Below are 17,810 nucleotides of genomic sequence, written 5' to 3'. Positions count from 1 at the left end.
CAACAATAAGCAAGCATGTTTAGCAGCATGAGAGGCTAAATTTTTAATTTAGTAGTTTCTTTTGGTACATTTAAGCTAAATACATGTCTTACATACATTTAAAATAAAATCTCAATAAAAATCAATGTAAATTATGTTCTGTACATCTACATCATCAATTATGGTAAAAAGGTTTTTTGCCACAGCCAATGTGTATTGTGTAGACTCTGTCATCTTTACCTCTGTCTTTCCTACGATAGTAAAGCAGTTATTTCATCTATAGATCAAAAATACAATTTATAATCATGGCTGCGATCATCAGGAGGATAATCCACACAGCGAAAGCACCTGCAGCTATTGGCCCTTACAGGTGAGATGTCGACTTTTATGAACTTGGTCCAACCGTCCAAGTGTCATGGCATGTGTCCATTGACAGCAGTCAGTGACATCTCAATAATACTATACATCTTTAGTCCCTGTTATTTCCATCCGATCAAACAATCTAATCTCTAGGATTAGAGATTAGAGTTAATGTGGATAAATACATTCACAAAAAAAAAATCTCCACATGTGTCATTATGTATTCTTTCTGAATATTTTAGGGGCGTGTGCATTTTGTCCAATAGTGTGTGTGGCAGTGTGGGCGGGGGGGGGGGGGGCAATGAGAACTGCAACTGCATTTGAGGACAAAGTACAGTTTGTAGGAGAAATAACTACTGAGTTCTCCCACTACTGAGTGCTGTCCATGTGTGGCAGCAGAGGGCAGTTTTGGGATCTCAGCTTTGCTGGGGTATTATTTAGCTAGCCTACTGACTGACCAATGGTTCATGGTTGACAATGGCAAATGACAATAGATCAACAATTTTAATTGTAAAATATTCACTTTCATCTTTAGGCTATTCTCAGCAATGTAATGTTATAGTGATTGAAAAATGCTCATACAAAACTAAATAAAAGAGGGAAATGACTGTCCACTAGAGAAAATATGATTGGATCCATTATCAATGATACTTCTCTTATTGTGTCTTATCCAGCCAAGCGGTGGTGGTTGATCGGACCATGTATGTCTCAGGACAGCTGGGTATGGACCCTGCCAGTGGACAGCTGGTTGAAGGAGGTGTTCAGGCCCAGGCCAGACAGGTGATTGGTCAGAAACTCCCCTCAGTAACTGATTTAAATCTCAAGATGTTAAACCAGAAACTAAAACCTGGAAGACTGAATTAGACTATGTGGTTTTTGATTGGCGCGCTTCTTCTATTACACTGTACTTATACAGTACATGATGGCAGGACTTGGTTCAACGACGAGTTCTCTGTAATATTTGGAGACGAACTGGTCAATGTCTTTCTTGAAGGTCTAGTCTTGCAGATATACAGGAAGTCTCATTGGAATCTACAGTATATTGATGTTTTGTGACTTAGAGGTCGCTGGACTCGGTCTCTGGGTATCACTAACCACCAGTGGTACGGCAGGTGATCCTGGGTACAGCAGTGGCTACATACAGAAAGCTATTATATGGTTATCATATCAAACCAAACAAAGAAGTCATAATGGAGAATTAAATCTCAGCCCTGCTGTGCACACAAGAATAGACTTATAAAAACCTTTACAATTTGTTCAAACAGGCTCTTGTGAATATGGGTGAAATCCTTAAAGCCGCTGGGTGCAGTTATGAGAATGGTGAGTCTGAAAATTATCTGAAAATCAGTGCCTGCATTAGTTCATTTTAAATGGCACATGTAGGCTGACCTTTAGGCATCCCACATGGTATTTTCTCTTTCATTCCATAGTTGTCAAAACCACAGTGCTTCTAGCTGACATGAATGACTTCACCAACGTGAATGATGTTTATACACAGTGTAAGTATAACATACTGGCATTTTTGTTTTTGTTAATCATGGCAATATTACATGGCAATATCTCATCATTACATTTCATAGTCCTTGTAACATGTTGAATTGATGTAAATTAATCGGTCGTCCCTTCAATCCTGCACTACACACTTCTTCCCCTGGGTGTCAGTGTAGACCAAAGAACTTATATGAACTACACAGTATAGGGCCACGTAGACTTGTAGTGTGGGCCTGTGGGGGTAGTAATTAATTTCTGTCTTAAACTGGTCATCAACAATACATGATTTATTTATTGTTTGTGATTACTCATTTATACTTCCTTACCTTGTTTTCTGTAGAACAAATATAGATTCTGACTGTAGATAACATTTTCTTCTGAGATACATACATTGGATGTTGTTGAAGCAGATGATGATCAGATCACATACTTGTATTGGCAACATTCAGCTTGTTTGACAAATCTGTAGCAGTGTTGTCAAGCACAGTGCTAAGCATGCCGTTATTTCTACCCGGCACTGACACACAGTGATATGCCACCCATGTCACTGACTGCACAGGATGAAACATGAGCTTCTGCTGCCAAGGGATCAGGTCTTTTACCTACAGTAGGTGGCAGCTAACAGGCCACAGTACAATTATCAGTGTTAATGTAACCCTGAGAATGGACAAAGAAAATGTAACTAAATGGACCTGTGCGATACTGCAGAAGAGAGTCAAGATAGATCTGCTGGGTTCTATGAAGAGAAAGTTCTTCCTGTAGAATATTGAGCAGCATTAAACAATGTAAAGCTCTGTTGCTGCTGGTCTGACTAACAAATTACAATTGAGTAAATCTACAATTGCATTTATTTTGATAAACAGATAAAGGTTTTTGTTGAAGCCTCATGGATAACAGGACATTTTATGTGCGCTTTTGGCAGGGCAAGTTTGATTGATTGATTGACTGAAATATTTATTAACAGTTTGCAGAATTACAGTACATTTCAAGCACAAACTCAATACAAAGACTGTTAACTGTACGTGGACGACCCAATTAAGCATTACACTTGTTTACAAGAGGGTCCACCTTGTTCAATTCATCAAAACATTTAGAGACGTACAAATAGACACTTCTATATAGTCAAAGAACAGAACAGGAATTCATCATAAGGGAGGTAAAAAGGGAAAAGAAACATATACAGTGAGGGGAAGTCATGTGGTGGTAGGCCTATCATGAACGTGAAATAGCAGAAAACAGTCGAGAAAAAGAAGACTACGAGATCAGACAGATCATGTAGATACATATAAATGTTTTATAGCCTTGATAAATATAATGCACACACTTGACCCCATGTGAAACATCATGGTTGCAACCAGTACTATAGCACAGATGAATGGAGATTCCGTCATGCCACTAAATCATCTATCATTGGTCGTAACATAATATATACCATACAGTACGGCCTCGTCTTGTGAGATTAGAACCACAGATCATGAGTTCAATCACTAGCAAGTAGCAGTTCTATTCATGTTAAAACCAGGTTTGAACTGAACCAACTTCCTTTCTACCTTACAAACTCTGTGTGCGTGAGTCTCAGTTTGTCTGCCTGTAACTGTATATGTATCTACTGTATTGTTCATTTTATCCTCTGTTATGTAATACATTACACAGTTTTCACCACCAACTTCCCCGCCAGGGCTGCCTACCAGGTAGCTGGTTTACCCAGAGTGAGTACCTGATAATAACCTTTGGCTTTTACCACTCACACATAGATGGTGCTTGATCCAAAAATCATTTATTTTCTTTCTCTCTCTCTCTCTAGGGTGGACTTGTAGAGATTGAGGCTATAGCCGTGTTGGGTCCTCTCACTGATGCCTCCTAATGTAAACATTCACATGATAGAAAAATTGAACATATGATCTGTAAATCATGTTGTTTAGAATAGTTTCCTCTGAACTTTCCATATTTTCTAAAAGCCTATACAATATTAAGACATCAATGTTTTTCTGTCACAAGGCTCATGATATCAGTCTTGTAATCAAGTCATCCTTGGATATTATACAAGAGGTCTTTCTTGTTTCACCACTGTTCTGTAAGTAAGTACAGGATTGTTCAGGCCCACTTTCACCTCATTAAAATGCATGAAGGTTTGGAAACAGCTTCTAAACTATTACCCCACACTTTATTTTGTACCAGCTCTTATTTCAGGTTCAATGGCATGGTAGGACATGGCTGAGAAGACCCTTCTCTTGTTTGTTGTATTGTGTTACTGCATAGTAGTGACATTCTGTCCTATGTGGCATAATTAATGGACAATAATTAATGCACAATACATTTGGTTAATTCACTTGGTGGTTGTTTTGTTTTTACATACATGACAGACCTGTAAGCTTATGTCATGGCAGGTGCATTTAGTTTTTTGTTCTTTAATACGAAATTGGCTACAGTACATATGTACTGCGTTAACCAGAAAACTAGTACTAAACGTTTCAGAACGGTACACACCACAATGTGCTGCTGTGGTGGCAACCCTCCATTACGCCCCAGGACTGTACATTAAACAGGTAAGCATTACAGACAAAGCTCAGAGATTGCATTATAGAATGTCAACTTGTCAAGGCCTTGCGTTGATATCAGCAGAGAGATATCAAAGATCAAACAAAAACTTGAGCCCAACAACTTTCATTACATTTTCTAGAATCAAGAGAATGTTTTCTGGTAATCACTGGACTTCTAACATAGTATGCAGAACCAAATGTTAGTTAATGTTAATTAAGTGCATATTAGATGGGATATTAGAAGTCCTCTGATGACACTACTGTGTAGAACCAATGGTAAGATAAGTTTACCAAATTATCTCTTCATGTTCAGAGCATGATGCACTTGACCCATTTTTTTATGACATCAAATGATCATCTAATTAACGCAAGATGATATAGAGAAATAAATACAAACGTGAATATAACATACAGTAGCTCTTTAAAAATATATACTACACACTCATATACATATCTACGACAAGGAATTAAAGTTTGGTATGTAAACATGGCATGTAGAACCAATAGTTCCATCATATTAACGTTCAGGATGGGTATGATGTTTGCAATGCTCTTGAGCTAATTCTATCATCAGTGCTTATGGCATCAAATAATATGATCCCCAGACTCACTAAAGCCTTTAAGTCCACAATTTTATATTGCCTCAATAACAAGAAAAAGATGTATACGTTTGTCAAAGATGATTGTATGGAATATCAAGAAAGCATGTTAGGATAATCGTATTAGTCAAGTAGTCCTGGATTCTCTTCATCCTCAAAGATTAATAACTGTACATTTGGATTTCCATCCAAACATAATTTGTAATATTTTATCAAAAATATAAAGCCATCTACTGTAAGCCTGCCTGCTTGCTCAGGGGATAAATTGAATCTTAACCATAAGGTAAAATGTTGTGTCAGATCCTGTGTCTAGATGAGAAGCTTTGACATGATTTAAATGTATCAATAGAAGGGCTACAGAATACAGCCACCCCAATTGTATAAGTTATATTGTATTAACATAATACGCTTTAATGCCACAGAATGTATACGTAACTTAATATTTTACTTGTATTGGTGTCACATATTGTGGAATCTTTTAACTCTTAGTGATGATGCTGAGAGACTGACCATGACACCAAGTAAATGCATTAAACGACCCATCCTGGTCATTACCAAATGACGTCATTGATTGCATTCATAATTATAATGAAAATTTGTCTTAAAATATATTCCTCATATAAGCTTACACTCATTGAAATAGTCATTAATTCACTGTAGGCCTATGCCAGTTTTATCTCATGGAGCTGTACAAGAAATGACTTAGCTGAAATTGGGACTGATGACAACACCGTTTCTGAATAGAAACCTTCCTGGAGGTAAGCAGTGCATCAGGTTACTTTAGCTGACCTGTAGTTAATGTTACGATGTGTATTTGGCTCCAGGCAGGTGTTTTCTCAGTGAAATATCCTATTATAAAACAGTAGAAGTGGATCACATTTTCAAGACAGTGTTGCTTTATTCTATTGATTCCCAGTAAGTAGCCCATACATTTGTATCATCCATTAATTGATGGATATTGTTTACAAAGCCCAAATTCTTTGTCATTATCTGACCTGTGACAAAGAAATTTGTGAACAATAACTTCAGTTATTATACTTTATTAGTCAGGGAATATTATCAGAATAATGTCAAATCTGGGAATACATTTTGTAACAAGAATTTTGTATGCCGAATTGAAGTGTTCTTTCTTGGCCCCAGACTTTTTTTTCCTCTGTGTTTCCGAGGCTACATTTGTGATGACAGCTATGGCCTTTTTTAGCCCAAGGAGTGTTTTTCGTACAAAACGAATGCTTGGAATGGATTCAGAATCATGAAAGCCCCCTAGTTTGACATGTCACATGCATAATGAAAATGCATAAAGCATAATGAAATTGAGAACATTTAGCCTTATATTGGTTGTTGATGGTACCTACCCCCTAGTTAGCCGAATTCGTCGTTGGCCGAATTCGTCGAAGCATGGCTGCCATTAGTGCCTCATATAGGGGTTGAGTGGTCAAATATTATGTGTATTGGAGTGACCGAGGAGGCCAGTTAGATGACATACCAATTGGGAGGTAGGGTCAGATTTACATAATCTAAGAGATGATGGTGGCAGCTATATTGTGATGTCTAATACTCAATTTGGTGTGAAACTGTAAATAGGTACTTATGATTTGTATATACTTTCTGTCCTTATGTCCCTATGGCATATGTATTTTATGATTTGAATATACTTTTTGTTTTTGTTTTTTATGTCCGGTTATTGTCAACCCATTTGGGATTATGGTTGATCTTATATATTTTGATCTAAACACTCTGAGAACTTTCAAGTGTTTAATAGAGGGGAAAAAACTGTTAAAGAAGGGGGTTCCCGCCCAGAAGTGTCGTATGTTGTGTCCATGTGTCATAAGTTCATGTATTGTCCATGTCTTTTTCTGTTTAATAAAAATACTGAAACACAAAAATTCCCCTAGGGTGGTTGAATAGAAACCAATGTGGGATATGTTAGTAGACACCTTTACAAACAAACTGGTTAAGAAAATGAATTCCCAGATGTTATTAATATCCCCTGATTATATCCCATTATTCACCAGTAATAGATTGTGTTAAGTTAAATAGCTGAAGCTAAAACCTTTATAATTGTTTTGTTGAAATCATTACTCACAAATGGGATTTGTAAGTAATGAAAAGGCAACTCAAACAAGTTACAACATAACTTAATGGAGAGGTACAGGTGTCATCCTTGGCAGCCCTCACTCAACTTAACCATTCCCCTTTATATAGTACAGACTCCACCTAAGGCTAAGTAATAAACCGACCCCAATGTACTAACAATCCACCCAAGATGCTCCCCATAATGTAATCAGCTATGCAGGCACCACAACCCAAGGCAAGGCGAGAGGGCAGCTCCCCTAATATACAGCATGTGTGCAGATAAACACAAGCATAAATACAATAAATGTGTATTGTTGAACATCATAAATACAATGAATGTGTATTGATGAACATTGGAGGCTGCTCTGTCACATGTAGGCCTACAATACTATGTTATTCATCCTCATATGGGAAGTCATTTGAAACTTAATTCAGTGACTATGCAGTTATCCAAGAGTTAATCGAGGGACCTCTGATTTCATGGGTCACCCTAGTTTAGTTTACTTTAAACGTTGTTACATTTGCATCTCGTGAGGCAGCATGATTGTCCAGGGAACTCATCCCCTTAGATCTTATTTCAGTTAATGGTATGATGCTCTAGGTTTAGGATATAGCCTAACAAGTATTACTGCCACACTCTGTTATGCTCCCGATGGAAAATTGCATGTGTGTGTACAGTATGGGCATACTGTACTGTGTATCTGACCTCTGCAAAGATGGGCTGTGAACAAATGGCATGACACCTACCTAGAGAAATCCTTATATCAAACTTTAATTTGTATTGAATGCAGCTACTGCTGTGCAGTAAGTAGTAGACTGCGGATTGCACTAAACAGGACAGTGAGAATAGTTTGTGCTTTCAAAACGGGGTCAGGGAGCTACAATCCACAATGGGATGACCTACAATAGATCTAGTGAGAGAATGCTGTTGCATTACCAGTGTGAGTTCAAACCATTAATGATTTAATAGTTAAAAGCTGCAATAGCTGTATTGCAAAGAATAACAGAACATTCATGTTGTGCTAAATGGTAATACCATGTAACATCAAAGGTTTCTCAATATTAGGTTTGTTGTAGAATTGTTTTTATTGAAAAGCCTATCGTCTGAGGGGCTTTCCTTATACCTGCACTGTATGCAGTATAAATTAATTTTAAAAAGCTTTTAGCATAATGATGTGTTGTTCCAGTGGATTACAGTTACAGTGATACAGGAAAAGGTTAGGTTCTTCCAATGGAATGCCTGGAGTGCTACTGTAAAATGCAATGATGGTAGGTTTTTTAGAATATGGCAACCATTTCTTACTTGAATACCTGTTAGACCGCTGTTGCTGAGAGATTTGCCAATAATATGTATATTTTCTTTTTCAATTGAGTACGGTAGCTTCATTCTATGTTTTAGGTGATCGTGATCGTTTAGCAGCTTTCCTTGTTGTACTGTGGGTCTGTTGGTTACTGAACTTTGTGTAACAAGAACACCTAATCGCGTTACTCTATTAATTGAATTATTTTTTTTTATTGTGGGCTCAGAATGTTGTAAATATTAATATGGTAAAGTACGTGTGATAGCTTATGCAACAAAAACTAGTGGGGACACATGAGACGTAGCTTGCGGAGTTAGTTCATTCAGACATACTCAAGGAGGTCCATGCCATGCTCAAAGGGCGCATACTATAATCAAGGGGTTAACATGCTGCATTACTATGTGGGCGTATAAGTGTGTTCAAGTCCCACACTTCATTCGCCAATGTGGCAGTCAGCTGACCAATTGGGGCGGGCTACTTAAGCTCACTAGACTGCATGCTCTTCCTGCCTTCCTCTGCACATGGTTCCTGGTTGTATGTGATGTTTTCTCCCACCACCACCCCAGCACCACCAGTGGGCTCTGCTATTTATGCTCCCCATGGGGGGGGGGGGGGGGTTTATTGTATATCTATCTCCCTGCTCTTAATGTTTTATGTTGGTGCTTAATCGTGCCGAGCAGGGAGAAATCCAGCAGAGCCGAACGCCAAGTCAAATATCATATGCACACTTGTTACTCATTCTGTAATAAATATTGGTAAATGTATTCGTGAGTTGTCTGACTGAAATTATAATGTGTGCAGTGTGCACCCTAATCTTTGTAAAGTGTATGGTACTGGTATTTGTATACATAATGAATGCATGGAACCACTTGAATCAAATTTATGTAATCCCAGCTCAAATTGAACAAGATAAAATAAGAGAAGAGCACACTTGTGTAAAAACAAGACAAAACAAAATTACCAGAGCATATATTAGTAGGTAAAACTTTATTCTGTACACTAAGAAGGTTAGCGACATCATAGACCTCATAGACAAAGCTCAGAATGAATATATTACACAACGGCCACTTTCAAGGCCTTGCATAGATATAAAGAGATTACAGACCTCAAACAAACATTTGATCCCAACAACTTGCGTCACATTATATAGAACAGTTATTTTATAGGAATTTTACAGTCTTGTAACAGAGTATGCGAAACCAATTGAAAAATATGATCTGTTAATGTTCACTGCATGATGCATGTAATGCACTTGAACTAATTCTAACCGGCATATAAAATTAAGTGGCAAAATCCCAGGCTCTGTAATACATTTGAGTCAACACTATGAAACTCCTGTTGTAATACAGAATAAGATATTATGAAGATCTGCCAGCGATATCCCAGTGGAATAGTTATGTCAATAAATAACCCTGGATCAATTTATCCGAGTTGCAACACTACAGGTTTCTTTCCTTATTCAGAGATGATTTAACTTACTCAAAGTTAGTCTTGCATAGCCAGATGTTTTGATATCTCCGCCTAAGAAACTATCAGTAGGCAGAGATCTCTGAAAGTCTGGCTATGCGAGACTACTTGCAAAGTTAATTTATTCACGGTCCTTTAATGTGGTGAAATATTTCAAACAAACAAGATAATATGGAAAATAGAAGAAAAAGAAAAAACATCCATGCACTATAGATGTTATTAACAATTTAATTAACATTTAATGTACACTGCATATCTATTACTGAACCCTTAGTATTGTCATTCTATTGGTTAAATGAACCTCATTGAAGTCAACATTAGCAGGGTTTTAATTCAATGCCATGTGTAAAACAAAGCAAGCAAATAAAAACACGGGATTATGACAGAATGTACACTGCATGCTCAAGTCTAAAATAGATCATTTCTTTCAACATAGAAAAACTATAAGAAAATAATCCAACAAGCAAAAGCAGGTATTTGTTGGCAATGGCCAACGTCTTCTTCAGCTACACAGCTGGGAATTACTTGAAGTTACAACTCTTCATCTGATTTCATTCACAGCTGAGATTATTTGGCTTGTATTCCTCAAGAAGTAGTACCAACATTTAAATAGTAATGAATTCACTCTGTGCAAACCTGGTCACCTGACCTATGTATTTCATAGCGTATACAGGTACATATGTGGCTCCTGACGACATATGAGCTCTCCTGAATGAACACGTATTAAGGCACAACGTTGAATAACACCAACAGTGACATTAATGGTAAATAGGTGTATATATTGACAGTAACTTGATTCTATCATTTCCCAGAAATGTTTACACTTCATTTCATCTTTGGGTTAATTCAATTGATGGAACACCCCCCACAGACACAAAATAAAATGTGTTCAAAGATTCCGCCAAATGCCTGGCCTGACCACTTAAAGAAACGATTAGTGTAAAAGAACAGTCCTAGAACATTTGTAACACATTTGCAACATTCATTAAACAAATCTGTTTGGTTCCTCATTAAACAACTTCAGTTGATCAGAATATGAAAATGTGTGAATTTATCCTAACAAGAAAACAAGTGAGCAATTGTGTGTGTGTGTGTGTGTGTGTGTGTGTGTGTGTGTGTGTGTGTGTGTGTGTGTGTGTGTGTGGGGGGGGGGGGGGGGGGGGGGTTTGGGGGCATTTATGTGATAATGTACTTTTGAGGCTTAATTGACAACGAGGCCAATATGCTCCACCAGTAGACTGAGTGAGTATGATGAATGATCCAGACCAGGTTAACAGTTCATGGCTTTGTTCTCACCAGGGGATCCTCCCTCTTCATTGGGCTTCCTAGTCCTCCTTTTTGGCATCTGCAATCACACACACACACACACACAGGAAATCAGTGCATACAGTATCAGTCACATGTAAAACAATAATGTGTGGCAGGCATACTAGTTACCAGTGTGTGCATTGCATCCACTGGTCAACAACGTGTGACAATTCCATTTATCCATATATGCTTAAGTAAAATAAATAAAAATAGATGATATAAATAAAGATGAATATACTGTATGTGTAATATCACAACGGCAATGTCAAGAGATGACAATCCTTCTTAAATGTCAGGACATCTTGTCCTGCAGGGCCGGTTTACTAATGAATAGCCATATAGCTATGTAGCGTGCCTCAAAAGACACACACCCATGCGCGCACACACCTTTAAAAACCGGGCTATATAGCATCTAGGGCGTGCCCTGTAAACCACATATTGCTGCCAGAGAGTGAGAGGGAGAGAAGGCAGTCTCAGTTATGTAATGTCTCTCCCGGATGAGACCAGCGTTTTACACGTGCAGCCTGGAGGGCCGGGGCCTCTCTGCCCCCAAAAGTACAGTATGTTCTTCCAGTGAGAAGACCAGAGTTACACAGTTCACACAAAATATATAAATAAATTAAAAATCAAAGTTTAATGAGTTTACTACTGGTGAGATGTCTCTGTAGTATTTCTCTACATACAGTATAGTCAATGGAATAGATTAGACAACACTGCACAGACCAGTGCTTCGACTTGATTTGATACAGCAGACTAAATTCTTGTTAAAATGAACCGTTAAATCTTTGGCTAGTTAAGTTTGTCTAATGTAGGGTTGCTTTGAAATTTGTAATCTAAAGGCAAAACACTCCACATGCACTTGAAAATACAACTACTGCACTATGTTTGACACATTTCCTACGGTAAATACTACCCCGTATTAGTCTGTTTGACACATTTCCTACGGTAAATACTACCCGGTTTGACACATTTACCAATGGAAACATTGGAATTGCTTCCAGAACAGTGCATACATGGCATTATTATGTTTTGACTGAGATAGTAGAGCTATCAACAAACAAATCAACAAAACTATTGGTGATATACTGTATTGTGGCTCACTCAGTATAGACTTCATCAGATTTTACTGCTCACTTTTTTCACTGATCTCACCGAAATGCCCTTTGGCCAACATGTACCGTCTGCATTGCAACTGGAGACCAGCCAAGCATGTTGGGAGGGTTGCATTACATTGTCTTAAGTCATTTGACAGACCATAACCCATAAACCCATAACAGACGCACTCAAGCAGAGCCTCAGTGAGAGTATGTATGTGTGTGTGGCTGCTTTCATTGTTCCTCACAGAGCATTATCTGTTTGGCATCCTGGACCAACAATGTCAACCCTGTTAATTCCATCAGCTTGAACCAAACACAACACCAGTTTGAGAGGGAAGTATGTTCAAGTTTGTTCATTACAGGAACAGTTTAAATGGGTCACTAGAAGATCTTCACCACTATGCAAGATACTACACGCACATCCGCTTCAGTGCCCAGGTGCAGAACAAATAACAGTTTTAACTACATAAAAGAAAAATAAAGTCTGTTGATCCAGCGTAGCATTTCTAACCTGTGTGTGCAGACTTAATTTTTCTTGGATCTTTACCACTACCCTGTGATACTGGTAGTGACTGTCACCGTACCCATGAGGGAAACTGGATCTTACCTCAACCAACTCAAAGGCAGGACGATGATTTGTGTGTTTATGAACTTGTGAATAATTATTCAATGTTTACCAATGTTGTAAACTAGGTCTATTTAAACATTTCAGGCTCACTGTGCATTCTCTTTACCTTTTAGTCTGTCGCTGCTTGTTTCTGCATGCCCAGCATCGCCTTATCACATCTAGTGCAAGTTTGGTATAAGTTTTTGATGTTTCAGCTATTTCAGCCTGTGGCAGAAGTAGCTAACTACACTCCCTCTCTCTCTCTTTTATTGTTCTCATTTGTGATTCATTACACACCTTGAAAAGTAGTGTAAGGTCTACTTAATGTCAAAGTTGGTGTTGGCCAGATGAATCAATTGGTTTGGACATCCGTCATAAACGCTCAGGAGGCATATTCATGCCATACAACGGCTGCAATCACCATTATTAAAATTGTAGTTTAATCCTTACTGGTTTGTGCAGGCCTAAAATAGAGAACATGTGCGACTACACTATATTACAACACATTCCTAACACATTAAAAACTGAATTTCTTCTTATTTCATACCTTCTTCTACTGCTGCAGCAGGCTCTGCCAGGACTTCTTTGGTTTCCTCAACAGCAGGCTCTTCTTCCGCTGGAATCTCTGGAACGGAAGCAGCAGCGATCTCAGGGTCTAATACCTCTGCTACCTCTGCTTCAACTGCTGCCTCTTCCACAGGCACAACCTCAACAGGGGCCTCAACTTCAGGAGCGGCCTCTACTACAGCAGCCTCCTCCGTTGATGCCACCGCTTCTACGACTTCTTCTGCTACTGCTTCTGCTACGACGGCTTCTTCTACGACCGCTTCTTCTACGACCGCTTCCTCTACCACAGCCTCAACAGGGGCCTCAACTTCAGCAACTACAGTTTCTACTGCTTCTACGACTTCTGCTGCCACATCATCTACTGGGGCTGCAAGGTCCTCCTCTACGGCTGGTTCCCCTAGGAGGTCCTCTCCGGATCCCAGGTCTTCCTGGGCCTCCAGGGCTATCAGCACGGCCTCAGACTCATCAGCAGCCCCCGGCTGAAGGTCATCTGGTAAGGCACTCTGCACGGGCAGCTGCATCTGGTCCGCAATGGTTTCGGCATCTTCTGGGATGAAGCCATTGCCATTCTTGACCACTGTAATGATGATATGGACAAAGAAAGGCAAGGAAACGTTAATCAATGATAACCTGTAGGTGGGAAACACAGACATCTGCTTGACCCCTGAGACAACGGGACAAAATAGGTTATTTAGACATCAGCAGTAGAAAATGTAACCTCATCAACTAATGGTTTTCAACATCAATGGTCTGTTAATCTGTAGCACGGACTTCATGGTAACACTGAACAACATGCACGTGAAACTGCAAACACCTCGTGGGGGAGTCTGTTCAGTTAATATATTGCCAAATATGCCATGACAACAGTTTTATCAACATACATGAGAAACGATGGCCAATTCGCCTTCCAACAATCAAGTCATGCAACCCCGGCCCATACAGATGATTTATTGAAATATGTTGTATATGCCTACGGTATTGAGGAAATAAGAAAGGCACTCAGGAATTATATAAAACACACAATGTGTCTTCTTCTGTCTTTGGTTTATCCAATAGAAAACTGAACATTTTTCCAATTCCAATACTCATAGTTTAATTAATGCATTGGGTGTGAACTTCAGCCTCAGGTCTGAAACTACAGAAAAAAAGAAACAACAATAGACTGAAAAGTAACATAAACTAAAATGTCAACTACTTTAACACTTACTGATAATATATAAGCCACCTATATGTACTGGTGAATAAAAACAACATTCAGCATCTACCAATTCACAACAGTTTCACAGCCAACTCACACAAACACATTGAGTAGCATTGTTCCCAAATCTATGACACAAACCAGAATGATCCAATTAGCTAAACGGTTGGATGGTTCGGACGCTTCCTGATTTTATTTGACTGTCGGAACCTGTAAAAAGGACGGGGAGTAATGAGTGGAAGGGAATGTGACGGGCTGGCACACCACACGAAAATGAGCCAATGAACGGAGGACTAAAACAACAACAAGTGAAGTCATTAGGCACACAGGAACCTTGCCTCAGCACAGCAGCCCAACGTTTGAGTGAAGCTGTGCAGAGTTGATAGTGACCTAATATTTGAATAAGAATACGTTGTGTTGTAGTCCCAAAAGATTTGTGTTGGATTTTGTGAGGTACTTTACGCCTTTTAGGCCTATGGGGAAAGACAAAAATGCTGGTTTGGTGTTATTTTTTGGGAGGTGAAGAATAGCAGAGGGTGGAGTTGAGGGGGTGTGCATCCAACAGGGCACATCTGGATCAAGTTACATTACTCTCCTGTGGCCCTGTAAGAGACAAACACCAAACTGTTGGGCTGGAAAACTATTTGACTAACTTTGCAGAGATTTCTCACAGCTAATTATTCTAGTCTACACTACCCAGTGCATATGTATGAAGGTTTTCTGTTTTTAAGCACGCTCTCCTTGTAGATATTTCTGGAGTTTCGAGCAGATACTTTACCTTTGCCATCTTTCTCATCTGTCACTGAAAATGATACACCATGCTAGGGGTGAGAGAGACTCAAACAGCCTCTATTATCATGGATGACTCGCCTGTCAACACGGTTTAGCAGCCAATGATGACTGAAAGCCCAGACAAAACAGTGTCAAGGCTGGCAGGGGGATGGGAGCCAGACCTGGGGCAGTAAGAGGGGGGCTGGGGAGCCAGAACGAAAACTGGGAATGGCTGCCTGGGCGACATGTACAATACACTACAGTCTACAAAACAGTCTTCTAGTCAGTGACTTCTGGTGTGATCATGTAAGAGCCTGGAATGGGACAGAGCTTCTCCAGGTGACTATTGCCGACTGACAGGCAACACATTAATGACCATGATACAGAGAAGTTGAGAGAACACCAAAATACACTTTGCTACGATTTGTGTACTTCAGACAACTACAGAGGAACAATGCTCCACAACTGCATGTTCAGGAATATAAATTTCAATTTGTACCTTTTTTTTGCATAAAAACTGGACATTAGATTGAAATCGGTGACAATAACTAAACCTTGAGTAAGTTCTTGACGGCAAGGGACACTCCATTATTCCGTCACACACGTGTGATGGATTATATACATTCAGTTTAATGTCAGTGCGTACAACAGCACATACAGTACTGTACACACACACACAGTGCATGTATATATTGATGCAAATTGCATAATCCCTAGCTCTCAGCTGTGCCTGGCATGAAGAAGCCGTGTGGCAGAATGCAGGGCTGACTCATGAATGAACAATCATGCCCTATGTCAGGCATCTCTGTGGGACGCTATACGTAGCACACAGGGCCCACATGCAAAACAAAGCAAGGCAATGACACTGCTGTCTCTCATGTAGAACATGACACACGCATGCAGTAGTGAAAGACAGGCATTTGCTGCACTACTGCATGTAGTGAACATGCGGGAGATGTGGGCTCTCTCCAAGAGGTCACCCTTCTTGTGTGTACACCCCCCCCCCAACTTTGCATGACGCTCCTCCATTGTCTGAGACAGTTGTAAATCTGTGGAATCAGCGGTGTTGTGGTAAATAGGGAACACAGCCTGAGGAATTGAGGATGGAACATATCTACCTATAAACTTATACGAGTTTTTAGTGATCACCTTTTAATGATACATACTTGAATCTATAGGAATTCAATTCACACTGCACACAGCAAGCTACTTGAAAGGATATATTATTCACACCTTTTGGGTCACATTATGGGTAACTTTGAGGGAATTGCTTTTGCTCTAGTCCATAGCTCTAATGCCCTAAACAAAGGCATTAGAGCTTTGGACCAGAGCTAGAATTGCTTCAGATTATCTGTTGAACTTGAAGTCAAAGTAAACACAGCAGCACTTCCTTGAATCACAGCAAACTGGTTTGGTCAGAACTATTGCGTTTAGGGTAAACGACACGTGAACCTTTTGTTCACGTGTGCACTGTGCATATAATATTTCATATACGATGACATGCGTTGCAAGCAGGTCGTTTTGGGGACAATACAAAAATCATAGTGCCAAGTGGTGAGAGGTTGAGGTCTGATTAGGATTAATACAAATCGTTCCCTTTTCAGGATTTAGTAGTTTACACTCTTTGCATAAACTTGGACATTCATTTAAATACAGATCTGTGACAATCACAAAATACCTCGATACAAGGTACATACATATATAATATATGTATTATGACTGATGTCCGCCTTGATCCAAGACTATGATGAATGGCAATATGCCAATGAACTATACTGACAGTGAGGAAAATAAAACTGAAATAGCTGTGTTACAGGGAATATTATGTTCAACAGAGTGGCAGTGAGAAAGCACACGATGTACCAGAACACCCCCGACAACAGCAAAAGCAGTCACACCCCCCATAACTTTTAACTGAAGGAAATGACAGAACAAAATGTTTTCACACACACAGTGTACGTCCACCGTTACTCCAAATAACAGGGATCAATCCCAATAGAGAATATAATATATTTCACTTTTATTTTTTAAGTACTTACATGCATCTCCATTGCTCTCCTCTGGTTTTGTGCCAGGTCTTTTCTCCTGATCAACAGTCTGCGAGCTGGACGATGAGCACCCCATGTTTAAAGAACACTGTACTTCGTAAGATAAGGTTGGATGGCAAACTGTGAGACTAATACAGCAGTGGAAATGCTCCAATGGCTCTCTGTTAGCACAGACGGAGAACGGCTGGTCGTGAAAGCATGAACAGCTCGTCGGTTCCTAAGAATAGCTGGACACCATTATATCCCCTGGTCTGTGTTTATGCATGGCCTGCTGACCCTCTCCTGCTTCTGGTGAGCAACAACAGTTAAATAGCAAGGGTTGAAATGGTGAGTAGAGTATCTCCCGACTGCCTCCCCCAGTGTCCCACTCACACTTAAACTCTGTCCACATTGAGGAGGAG

The 17,810-nt window shown here is 39.4% G+C and overlaps 2 protein-coding genes across 2 annotated transcripts; one reads left to right on the top strand and one right to left on the bottom strand.

Annotated features, from left to right (window-relative positions):
* The first annotated feature begins 192 nt into the window (after positions 1-192).
* LOC310855619 (2-iminobutanoate/2-iminopropanoate deaminase-like) lies at positions 193-5,164 on the top strand. Its single transcript, XM_083760706.1, has 6 exons — positions 193-349; positions 1,014-1,119; positions 1,605-1,659; positions 1,770-1,838; positions 3,484-3,539; positions 3,635-5,164. The coding sequence occupies exons 1-6, from the start codon at positions 285-287 to the stop codon at positions 3,692-3,694; spliced, it is 411 nt and encodes a 136-aa protein (XP_083616832.1). The 5' UTR covers positions 193-284; the 3' UTR covers positions 3,695-5,164.
* Positions 5,165-9,314: 4,150 nt separating this feature from the next.
* Positions 9,315-17,810, bottom strand: LOC310855852 (uncharacterized protein). Its single transcript, XM_083761014.1, has 3 exons — positions 17,401-17,810; positions 13,373-13,969; positions 9,315-11,158 (listed from the first exon to the last, which is right to left on the bottom strand). The coding sequence occupies exons 1-3, from the start codon at positions 17,483-17,485 to the stop codon at positions 11,139-11,141; spliced, it is 702 nt and encodes a 233-aa protein (XP_083617140.1). The 5' UTR covers positions 17,486-17,810; the 3' UTR covers positions 9,315-11,138.

The sequence above is a fragment of the Protomyctophum parallelum genome (assembly GCF_964188405.1).
Source record: "Protomyctophum parallelum genome assembly, chromosome: 3".
Classification (NCBI taxonomy): Eukaryota; Metazoa; Chordata; class Actinopteri; order Myctophiformes; family Myctophidae; genus Protomyctophum; species Protomyctophum parallelum.
The sequence above is the reverse complement of the archived record's forward strand: the minus strand, read 5'-3'. Positions and strand labels throughout refer to the sequence as shown.

Excerpts from the sequence above, each read along its gene's own strand:
- LOC310855619 (XM_083760706.1), top strand. The coding sequence starts at position 285 with ATGGCTGCGATCATCAGGAGGATAATCCACACAGCGAAAGCACCTGCA. Across the intron at positions 350-1,013 it reads GCAGCTATTGGCCCTTACAG|CCAAGCGGTGGTGGTTGATC; the intron begins GTGAGATGTCGA and ends TGTCTTATCCAG. Across the intron at positions 1,660-1,769 it reads TGGGTGCAGTTATGAGAATG|TTGTCAAAACCACAGTGCTT; the intron begins GTGAGTCTGAAA and ends TTCATTCCATAG.
- LOC310855852 (XM_083761014.1), bottom strand. The coding sequence starts at position 17,485 with ATGGGGTGCTCATCGTCCAGCTCGCAGACTGTTGATCAGGAGAAAAGA. Across the intron at positions 13,970-17,400 it reads GGAGAGCAATGGAGATGCAT|TGGTCAAGAATGGCAATGGC; the intron begins GTAAGTACTTAA and ends TCATCATTACAG. Across the intron at positions 11,159-13,372 it reads TGCTGCAGCAGTAGAAGAAG|ATGCCAAAAAGGAGGACTAG; the intron begins GTATGAAATAAG and ends GTGTGATTGCAG.